Here is a 12,018-nt window from a genome sequence, read left to right on the forward strand (position 1 = left end):
CACCATAATGTTTGGGACACATGGCTTCACAAGTGTTTGTAATTGCTCAGGTATATTTGAATGCCTCCTTAATGCAGGTATAAGGGAGCTCTCAGCACCTCGTCTTTCCCCCAGTCTTTCCATCATCTTTGGAAACTTTTATTGCTGTTTATCAACACGAGGACCAAAATTGTGTCAATGAAAGTCAAAGAAGCCATTATGAGACTGAGAAACAAGAATAACCTAGGCTTACCAAAATCAACTATTTGGAACATCATTAAGAAGAAAGAGAGCATTGGTGAGCTTACTAATCGCAAAGGGACTGGCAGACCAAGGAAGATCTCCACAGTTGATGACAGAAGAATTCTCTCTATAACAAAGAAAAATCCCCAAACACATGTCCCACAGATCAGAAACACTCTTCAGGAGTCAGGTGTGGATGACCACTGTCCACAGAAGACTTCATGAACAGAAATACAGAGGCTACACTGCAAGATGCAAACCACTAGTTAACCACAAAAATAGGATGGCCAGGTTACAGTTTGCCAAGAAGTACTTAAAAGAGCAACCACAGCACTGGAAAAATGTCTTGTGGACAGATGAGATTAAGATAAGTTTGTATCAGAGTGATGGCAAGAGCAAAGTATAGAGGAGAGAAGGAACTGCCCAAGATCCAAAGCATACCACCTCATCTGTGATACACGGTGGTGGGGGTGTTATGGCCTGGGCATGTATGGCTGCTGAAGGTACTGGCTCACTTCATTGATGATACAACTGCTGATGATAGTAGCATAATGAATTCAGAAGTGTATAGACACATCCTATCTGCTCAAGTTCAAACAAATGCCTCAAAACTCATTGGCCCACGGTTCATTCTACAGCAAAACAATGATCCCAAACATACTGCTAAAGCAACAAAGGAGTTATTCAAAGCATAAAAATGGTCAATTCTTGAGTGGCCAAGTCAATCACCCAATCTGAACCCAATTGAGCATGCCTTTTATATGCTGAAGAGAAAACTGAAGGAATCTAGCCCCCAAAACAAGCATAAGTTAAAGATGGCTGGAATACAGGCCTGGCAGAGCATCATCAGAGAAGGGTGTCTTCTCTGATGATGTCCATCAATTGCAGACTTCAAGCAGCCATTGCATGCAAAGGATATACACCAAAATACTAAACATAACTACTTTCATTTACCTGATATTACTGTGTCCCAAACATTATGGTGGCCTGAAATGGTCGGACTATGTATAAACTGCTGTAATTTCTACATGGTGAAAGTGAATACAAAATGTATAAAAACACCCTTTATTAAAATCTGATTTTTTTTTCTATTACAAATCTCAAATTGTGGAGTACAGAGGCAAATAAATAAATGATGGGACTCCCAAACATTATGGAGGGCACTGTAACTGATTTGGTTAAAGGTCGCCCCTTTTTTTGGTGACTCAAATTTCCTTCATATTCTGTTAAGCTCTTTATTAAATATAACCACCGGGACACATTTATTGATTGCATGTATTATACATGCAATAAATCTTTGTGTAATTTGTAAAATTTGAGAGGCAATGAATAATATTATTGAAGTGTAATTGAATGAATCTAAATCCGACTTGATTTTGATTTTCTTATCCATGTTCTTCCACCTACCAATACCTCTACTTTGTATTTTGTGTTTAGGCCTCAACTTGTGCAGCACTGGAAATGCCCATCCATTCTGATATTTTGGAAGTTATTTTGGATTATATTTATACAGATGAAGCTCCAGCTGTTAAAGGTCACATTTATATTGTAAATCATGTTAATATATGCAAATATATGCAATTAATTCCAAAAAGCCTCCCTTCTAATTTAGTTCTTGATATTTTAATCCTTCAAATATAAAATGTCACAGATCTTGGACAGGATTTTGCTCTGGTTGAATACATACAAAGATACATAATACATAGATCTTATAGAGGTGTATAAAATCATGAGAGTAATGCACACTCATGTCTAGAGTAGAGGAGTCAAGAACCAGAGGACATAGGTTTAAGGTAGGGGATGAAAGATTTAATAGGGACCCGAGGGGTAATGTTTTCACACAGGCGTGGTGGGTGTAGGAACAAGCTGCAGGAGGAGGTAGTTGCGGCAAGTAGTATCACAACATTTAAGAAACATTTGGTAGGTACATGGATAGGACAGGTTTAGAGGGATATGCAGGTAGATGGATCCAGTATAGATGGGACATATTGGACAGTGTGGGCAAGTTGGGGCGAAGGGCCTGATTCCATGCTGTCAGAATCTGACTCCATGACGCTAAAACAAGAACCCTTTCAAGGTTGAAAAGTGCACGATGGAAAAGAAGATTGGCTTAAACTATGTTGTTCGTACATTGATCATTTTTTTCATCAAAGACAGCCTCTGAGATTGCAATGTCTCGGCGGCAGCTCGTGGGGGTCAGCAGCTCACTGGGGCAGCTCGCGGGGGGTCGGCAGCTCGTGGCCCGGGGGGGGGGGGGGCAGCTTGCGGCCCGGCGGCAGCTCGCGGGGGGACGTCACTCACAGCACAGATGCAGCACGCAGAGCCTTTGTGACGTCATCAGCCAAACCCGTTCGGTTTCTATTTTCAACGACATTTCAGATTCGTGAACATTTTCATAAATAACTCGAGAAATAAACCATGAATTTTTCATACAAGACAACTTTGAACTCCACAGGATAAAACTCCAGGAATATGTAAAAATGTTCCCGTTCGCGCGTTGTTTTTTCAAGTAGTTGTGATCACACACAAACAAATAAATACACACGCCGCAATCAGAGTTTTATAGTTATGTATAATATATAAGGATACTTGTCTCCATAAAAAGATAAAATGCTGGGAGGATGTGTTGTGAGCGTGATCTCTGAATTAGGGAGTGCCTGCAATAAAATTGAAATGAGGATTTTATTTTTCTCCAAAGGGATTGTTAATCGCTAGGCTGTCAGTATAGGATCAGGACAGGTAAATGGAGTTGAGTTGGATTAACCAACAGTCAAGGGCTGAATGGCATCCTCTTATTGCTATTTCTTATTCTTTATGCCTGTCCTAATCATTCACTTAAAACCGCTTCAATTACATTCATTTTGACGAAATAATGATTACATCAGTGTTGGCTTAACGCTAATGTTAACTACCTCCTTAGATGGCCTTTCATGATGTATCAAAAGCTCTGAACAGTCATTAGCTTTATGGTGAAAAATTGTCAAATTATTCTGTAGTTTTTGTGTTGATTACAAATGGAAATGGTCACATTCTGTATTTTTCCTTATAGATTCACAAGACATTGAGTTTATTTGTAATGTGCTGGTGGTGGCCGATCAACTGCTTATCAGTCGTCTCAAGGAACTTTGTGAAGTGGCCATTACAGAAAAATGTGAGCTTCTTTGCTTATTTATGCAGTATCTATTTTTAGAAGAATCAAAGTCTTCTAAATTAATTGAGATGTTGTGGCGGTCCCTGGGGGGTAGGCCACTCCTTGGATCATCCCCCTCGCTGATTGAGGGACAGGGGCGTAGGTCTGCCACGGGGTTTACCGGTCGACTCCCGAGGGGTAGAGATAAGAGTGTCGGTGTGTGTTCTTGAACTGTTGGAATTAAAAAGCTTCTTTTGAATCCGCCTGGCGTCCGGTCTTTTCCTGACCTTGACCAGGCCACTACAATGTGGCACTTTGTGAAGGGAGGACAATTTTATTTATGACAGCTTTCACAAATATATGTACATCATGATTGTATCCAGATATGAATAGTAATGGTCTCTTATTATTTAGGTTATGATTGGACAATAATCTTACTTTTGGTAAATGTTTAGATTTATTAAAATCAATTCTCAGGATGTGGTTGGCATATTCAAAGCCATTGTTTACTTTAGTGCATAGACACAGCGCAGAAGCAGGCCATTTGACCCACTGAGTCCGCACCGATCAGCGATCCCCGTTGCACTAGTGCTGTCCCACACACTCGGGACAATTTACAATTTTTACTGAAGCCAATTAACCTACAAACCTGTATGTCTTTGGAGTTTGAAACTGGAGCATCCAGGGAAAGCCCACGAGGTCACGGAGAGAAAGTACATACTCTGTACAGACAGCTCCCGTAGTCTGAATTGAACCCGGGCCTCTGGCACTAAGGCAGTAGACCTACTGCTGCACCACTGTGCTGTCCACAGTGTTTGACGGCCATTTAGTTTCTCTCGTGGGTGCCCCAACAAGGTCGTGGTAAGCCATCATCTCTAGTTACTTCAGCTAACTCTTTGTAGTGATTTGGTTTACCAGCTGATTCCTTGGATCAATTAATTTGGATCAGTCACGGTGGTGTGCGGCCTAAGTTATGAGCGTGTCTAACTAGGAAATGATGACAGCTTTCTTATCCTTAAGGATATTAGTGAATCAGTTGCACTTCAATGATGACGTGAAAGCTCATAATTACTTTTTTGTACTAGTTTTTCTTTCTAGATTTTTAAAACTTTGAATTAAATTCCAACTGAGCTGAAAACATGTTCTCTATTAATCTCGTTACACATTCCAGTCAAGTTTGGAGCTTGTAGTGTATTGAGGAATATGGAACACTAGAAGTTAAATACAATTGATCTGCCTGCATTTATGGGAACTAGGAAATTTCATTTGCTTTTGTTGCTAATTCTTACCCTGCTTTATAGATAATAGGTGCAGGAGTAGGCCATTCGGCCCTTCGAGCCAGCACCGCAATTCAATGTGATCATGGCTGATCATCCACAATCAATACCCCGTTCCTGCCTTCTCCCCATATCCCCTGACACCGCTATCTTTAAGAGCCGTATCTAGCTCTCTCTTGAAAGTATCCAGAGAACCGGCCTCCACTGCCCTCTGAGGCAGAGAATTCCACAGACTCACAACTTTGTGTGAAAAAGTGTTTCCTCATCTCTGTCCTAAATGGCTTACTCCTTATTCGTGTACAACAACGGGAACATGTTTCCTGCCTCCATTGTGTCCAAAGCTTTAATAATCCTGTATGTTTCAATAAGATCCTCCCACATTCTTCTAAATTCCAGAATATACAAGCTCAACCGCTCCATTCTCTCAGCATATGACAGTCCCGCTATCCTGGAAATTAACCTTGTGAACCTATGCTGCACTCGCTCAATAGCAAGAATGTCCTTCCTGAAATTTGGAGACCAAAACTGCATCTTTATGTATGGTCCATCGCTGACCTCTCCCTTCCCAACTTTTCGTCTCCATTTCAAACATTCATTATCAGCCTTTACACTTATAGCTATCTTGTCTAAACTTCCTCCGAACCTGCCTCCAGCATTACATTCTCCCATTTTCAGATGTCTTCTTGAACAGTGCTCCCCCTCTGCGATGGTAGACCAAACCCTTGATTGTACTCATCTATTTTCCACACCTCTGCACTTAAATCCTCTCCTTATAAACACAACAAGGATAGAGCTCCTACTTTCTCCATCTGACTAGCCTTTCATTCAACAGATCATCCTTTATAATTTTCACCACCAGAAACAAATTCTGTTTGATGGGACTTTTCTCTTCACAACTTCTGGGTCCAACTCAGATGGAAGATATTTAGTCTGAACGCTTAACTATCCAACTCTCTACATACATGCTGCCTGACGCTGAATTTTTGCAGCATTTTCTGTTTTATTTCAAGCATCTGTATTTATAAATTTTAGTTCGTCATGACCTCATCATATGAAGGATTAGGCTTGGGGTTGGAGTCAAAATAGCCTTTTCCTGTTCGGATGTGTCTGTTTTCTTTTAACAGATTAACTATATTTTATTTTCAGTAACTTTGAAAAATGCTGCAGAACTTCTGGAGTTTGCTGCAATGTATAACGCTGAACAATTAAAAGTGTCCTGTCTACAATTCATAGGCCTAAATATGCCAGCTTTGCTTGAAACAAGGTAAAATCAATTTCTTACTCCATTTAGAACTTCTATCAGGTTTTCTAACTGGTTCAATTTTATTTGTTATTGATGTTACATTTTGCACAGAATGTTGATATGCATCCTGCAGCTTCACCATTGGAGACCAACTACTACATCCAAGCTCACACCTCTACCACAACCCACCACCCATCTTACACAATCCTTTCCTTTGCCACCATTTTTCATCCCATCCATTTTATAATACTGTGTACAATATTGGTCTCCTCACTTAAAGAAGGATATTAATGCTTTGGATGCATTTCAGAGAAGGTTTACTGGACTAATGTCTGGAATGGGTGGTTTGTCTTATAAGGAAAGGTTTGTCTTATAAGGGTCAATGTTTAAATCTAACCTTTTATGGCAGATGAGCGTTGAGAGTCTTTGGAATTCTCATTACCAAAGAATGAAGGAAGCAGAGTCATTATATTTAGAGTTAGAAAGATTCTTGATGAGCAAGAGGATGAAAGGTTAGGTAGTGTAAGTAGGCATAACCATAGAGCTGAGGTCGCCATCAAGGTCTTAAAGAAAGACATAGAGATCTTGATGTGTTTAGTGGTGAATTGCCATTTGTGCATCATTTGTTCAAGTGCATGCTTTTGTTTTTGTATTGTTCTTTTTCCTCGTGAAATTCTTTCTGAGATCACCTGTATAATGAACTTGATATGCATGAAGTTTGGTATTTAGTTTTTGTAAGAATTTAGTTATGTTTGTTTGATGGAACCATTGAAGAGATCATCCTATTTTTTGTGTTCTAAAAATAAATGGAAAGTTATTTTCAAGTTTCTTTTACAGCTCTAGCACAGGCCAAATCTCTGCAGTGTGTCCAAAGTAGAGGTCTGACCTACTTTACTGAAATGGCTTTAATCTGGATTTAAGGCAACTTCATGTATTGAGGAGACCGGACTCATGAGGCTCTCCAGCTCACACATTCGCCTCTAAGGAACTGTGGAAAGATCCTGTGGGGCCAACACTACTATTTTTAGGACATTATCTCCTTATTTCTATTGATTACATTTAAGATTTGAGATTGTTAGATGGATACGTATTGAAAATGTGATCAAAGATGGAGACAAAGGACAGGCTTTTTGATTAGTACACTACAAAATACACCACAAATACCAACTGAACTATGAACAGTCTTGGTTGCACTTGGGACGTCGGACTTTTGTTTTGGTTTACACTCTTTTAAAAAAATGTAATGATTTTTCCCCGACTTTTTACAGACCTGTTATGCTACTATAAATTCGATTTTCTTGTTCCATCTGACAATTAAACACTCTTGACTACCGTTGTTTGGCAGCATAAACACCAATACTGACTACCACACAAAAAGCTGGAGTAACTCAGCAGGACAGGCAGCATCTCTGGAGAGAAGGAATGGGTGACATTTTGGGTCGAGACCGTTCATGTTTTGACCTAAAACGTCACCCATTCCTTCTCTCGACCTAAAACATCACCCATTCCTTCTCTCCAGAGATGCTGCCTGGAGTTGCTCTAGCTTCTTGTGTCTATCTTCGGTTTAAACCGGCATCTGCAGTTCATTCCTATCAATTCGGACTTCTTGGGCCAATAGAATGTTGTTAACTTTTGACGGTTTCTGTCTTCATATTTTTTTTTAAAACTTATTGATAAAATAATGAAAGGCAAAAATAACGTCTTGATTTGAAATGTTTTTTTGTTTCCAGAAATACATTAATGAGTAAAAAAATGCCCCATAAATTCCTCAATCTTGCCCGCAATTGTGGCACAGCCAAAATTTCCTATCCACGTACAGCTTTGCCTTATCCTCCGTGTATGTCCTTTGGCTCAGAATTTATCTTGTGATTGTATCATCCTTTCTTGTATTTCACTTCATTAAATGATATGCCTTCTAAATGTAAACCATTTAGGTTTAAAAAAAAAAATTGTCATTGTTTTTAGCCATTAAAAGTAGATTGAATAAGAAGTGGTAACGACCGAGACATGCAAATCAAAAGATTTACAAGAAAAAAAGTGTTGAAAATAGCTACTGTTTTTCAGATCTCTGGATATTCTCAGTGATGAAGTGCTGAAGGAACTTTCAATTGCTTATCGAAATATGGTAAGAATTTTCAGATCTTTCGGATATAAAAGTGAGTGAACCACGTGATGACAATCTTAATACTTCAGAATTGAACTAGGAAAACATCTCGTCATGTTGTAAAGGTCATAAGAATATGTCATGTGATAGGAGCAGAATTAGGCCATTTGGCCCATCAAGTCTACACCGCCATTCATTCATGGCTGATCTATGTATCTCTCCTAACCCCATTCTCCTGCCTTCTCTCTATTACCCCTGACACCCTACACGAACATAGAAATACATCCTGTCATAATTTAATAATTCCTAAATTCTGAAGTAAAATGTAGTCAGGTTGCATTATTGTGTCTTTCACTAATTTCTCTGGTACATTTTATTTACTAATACAATATTCCTTAAATTCCATATTCTCACGAGACACTTCTCTGGTATTTCATAGCTTTTTGCAATTTAATAGCTTTCAGAGTCACCAACTTCCTTAGAACTTTTTATTTTGACTAATGCCTAATTCCTTCAGTTTCTTCGTCCTGCCAGATTCATAATTCTATAAAATATCCAAGAGGTTTTCTGTGGTGCCTTCAGTGAGGACTGGTGCAATTGTTCAATTCCTCGGCCATTTCCTTGTTCCCCACAATAAATTCTACTGTCGCAGTCTGTAATGAGACCCACTTGTCCTTATTAGTTGTTTTTGGCTGATGTTCTTGCAGTTTGATTCTGTTTCTCACCAGTCCAAAACGAAAACTAAAAACACTCACATCTTATCTGATGCCCTAATGGGCCTAAAATTTCCCTTGCAAAATTTACAAACCACTTGCATAGATACAACACATTAAGTCATTTATTTTGTCAGCTGTAGATATACATTTCATGTGGGGGCCTTTGTGATGTGCACTTTTGTTAAAAATTGATGAAACTACAATACTTTAAGGAATACTTTGCTTTTATGTTTATTTTCTAAGTTCAAAAGCAGTGTTTTAATCTTGTGAGTTTTTAAATTACAGATTCCAGCAATGCAAAAAAGAATTATTACACCATATCCAGATGGCCCAGATATCAGTTTTCTCAGAGAAGGGATTGATGATAACTGTGCAACCGGCAACATTGAATTGGTCATGGAGCAATCTTCCAAGTAAGTGCCTGTACTGTCCTGGATGAGCTGATGTTTTCTTTATCTTATGTTTTATCTAAAAATGAACAATCTGATCAGATTTACATTCTGATCATCTGCGCTGATGATCTGACTATCTAAATCTTTTTAAATAGTAAGTTTACAAGTATTGAATCCACTCGCGCCTCCTGTTTTTTTTAAAAATCCCTGACCTTTGTTCCAACCATCAGTTTATCAACCACCCCCCGTATTTGCTGATTACCTGTTATGCTTTGTCCTCTCCTTTCTTCCAGCTTTCTTCCACTCCCCTTCCCGCCAAAAATCAGTCTGAAGAAGGGACCAGACCCAAAACGTCACCTATCCATGTTCTCCAGAAATGTTGTGTGCAGCACTTTGTGTCCTTTTATATTGAGTCCACGCCAGTTATCATCCACCCATTGTTGCCAATCTTCCCTGATTCTGTTCTGCTCCACATTTGCATACTCAACTGGTGATTTATACCAATTAACCTTTCAACCTTTCTTTGGGGGGGACACTGGAGTACCAGAAGGAGATCCAGGCAGTCATAGAGAAAACATACAAACTCCATACTAATGACACCAAAAGTCATGATTGAATCCAGATTGCTGGAGCTGTACAGCAGCAGGTCTAACCAACTGGCCACTGTGGTGCATACCTTTGAAATGTTTCTCTGCTTTCATGGAAAGTCTTTTTTTTTCCTCCCCAATAATGTCACCAAATTCTGAACTGTTAAATAATTAAAACATTATAACAAGCACAATTTGACGAAGCATGATATGCCTCGTTTTTCCTTTCCTTTCTGGCGAAAGTAAAGTTGAAATGTAGGTCTAATTTGGTGCGAGATTTGAGTTCGAATTTCTTCTGCAGCAGGTTTGGGAAATCTCAGTGCATTATTGATATTAGACATGTGTTAATTCCAATAGTTATTGTGTGCTGACAGAGGTCCTCTAGATTCTGGTGGTAAGCTTGGGAGTAAGGTAAATGTGACAGATCACCACAACACTGTTGGCATTTAGCAGCAGTATGTATCTTAAGTAATTCATTCTTTTTATGGTGATCAGTGCAGGGTGTGCATCAGTGCCTGTGTATGAGGTGCTAGATGGGAACTTCCAGTGACTTCCTTCAAAAAGCTATTTGAATCGCAATCTGTCAGAAATTTGGCAAACTGGGTCACTCACACTTTTTTTTATACCTTTGCAACTGCATCAATTTAATAGCCATTAACACATCCTGTTGGTGTAATTGATTTGGATACATCTTGCTGTTTGAACGTGCACAGCGTCCCTTATAAGGAAGTATGATAATGCTTTAGGAAGTTACGATAGTAGAATTAATTTCAAATGTAGACCAGCTGAGGGAGCAGTAGCATTGCTTAAATGTTATTGGCATCGCTGTTTAACTTGAATTAATATATACCCTGCCTTAAGTCAAACAGATTTTTACAATTGTTAATGCCTAGATACAGTAAGTAACTTTTTTCAACAGGATGCATGGGGTTAAACAGATGAATACGTTTTATATACATGAAGAAATTAATTTTATAATTCATTTTGTTAATTGAAGCAACCACAGATGTTAAATATGGATTGCAGTTTTTGACTCTTTGGATCTGTTTTCTGACCCACATATTGACGGGCAAAGTTTTTTTGATTAAGAGGAGGGATTGCCCTGGGTTGAATTATGCTCTTTGAAGCAGAAGAATCTGAGGGGAGATTTAAATGAGACTTTTAAAATGATGCAAGATCTAGATACTGTGAATAGGAACAACCTATTTTCCAGAGTGACTCAGCGGGTCAGGCATTATCTCTGGAGAGAAGGAATTGGTGAAGTTTCGAGTCTTCTTCAGAAGAGGCGTCTTGACCCGAAACGTCACCCATTCCTTCGCTCCAGAGATGCTGCCTGACCCACCGAGTTACTCCAGCATTTCGTATCTACCTTTGATTTAAACCAGCATCTGCAGTTTTTTCCTACACATTACCTATTTTCTTGGCAGGGATAAATAATTGGGGGTAGTAGGTTTAATATGGTTACTAGAAGAATTTTAGGAATAGTTTTTCTAATACTAGTTGTGTGATCAGTCAGAATGCCCTAGATTTTAAAGTATCTGGATGACCACAATGTAGCACATCCTACATGGTTCGAAGGACTGATTTATGTTTTTTTGAGCATTGTCGGCAAATCCAACATTAATTGACTTTCCATACTTTTGACCTTGGGGAAGGTGTGATTGGTCATCTTCTTGAACCACTACAGTACATCTTGCAAAGGTACTCCCACAGAGTAGAAACAACGAAGTGCAGATGATGGTTAATACATAAAATGATACAAATTGCTGGAGTACCTCAGCTGGTCAGGCAGCATCCCCGAAGAACATGGATAGATGACATTTCAGGTCGAGACGCCCCTTCAGACTGATATTGTCTCGACATGAAATGTCACAAATCCATGTTCTCCAGGGGTGCTGCCTGACCTGCTGAGGTACAGGTGTCAAAGGTTATGGGGAGAAAGCAAGAAAATGGGATTAGGAGGCAGAGGTCAGCCATGATTGAATGGCGGAGTGGACTCGATGAGCCGAATGGCCTAATTCTACTCCTATAACTTGTGAACTTGTACTTCTACGGTGATGTTGGAAAGGGAGTTCCAGGATCTAGACTCGTAGTGAAGGACAAGCAATATGTTTCTAAGTCGGGGTGTTATGCGACTTGAAGGGGAGCCTCTAGTTGATGGTGTTCCTATGCACTTTCTGCTCCTGGTGTTCCTGATGTTGGAGGTCATGGGTTTGGGAGGTATTGTTGGAGAGGCCACAGTGATTATTGTGGTGCATTTTGTAAATGGTGCTCTCTGCAGCCATCGTGACCGATGGTGGAGGGATTAATTGTTACTGGTGGTGGATACGGTGGTATTTACCGGTGA

The 12,018-nt window shown here is 39.4% G+C and overlaps 1 protein-coding gene across 2 annotated transcripts in view; it reads left to right on the top strand.

The window, feature by feature from the left end:
- The window catches only part of ibtk (inhibitor of Bruton agammaglobulinemia tyrosine kinase), a 121,754-nt gene that overhangs the window by 70,170 nt on the left and 39,566 nt on the right, over window positions 1–12,018 (top strand). For both annotated transcript variants that reach the window (XM_055636068.1, XM_055636069.1), the window contains 5 exons: window positions 1,660–1,756; window positions 3,272–3,373; window positions 5,776–5,893; window positions 7,937–7,997; window positions 8,978–9,105. In XM_055636068.1, coding sequence (XP_055492043.1) covers window positions 1,660–1,756; window positions 3,272–3,373; window positions 5,776–5,893; window positions 7,937–7,997; window positions 8,978–9,105 — 506 coding nt within the window. The remainder of the gene's footprint in view (window positions 1–1,659; window positions 1,757–3,271; window positions 3,374–5,775; window positions 5,894–7,936; window positions 7,998–8,977; window positions 9,106–12,018) is intronic.

The sequence above is a fragment of the Leucoraja erinacea genome, chromosome 5, assembly GCF_028641065.1.
Source record: "Leucoraja erinacea ecotype New England chromosome 5, Leri_hhj_1, whole genome shotgun sequence".
Lineage (NCBI taxonomy): Eukaryota > Metazoa > Chordata > Chondrichthyes > Rajiformes > Rajidae > Leucoraja > Leucoraja erinaceus.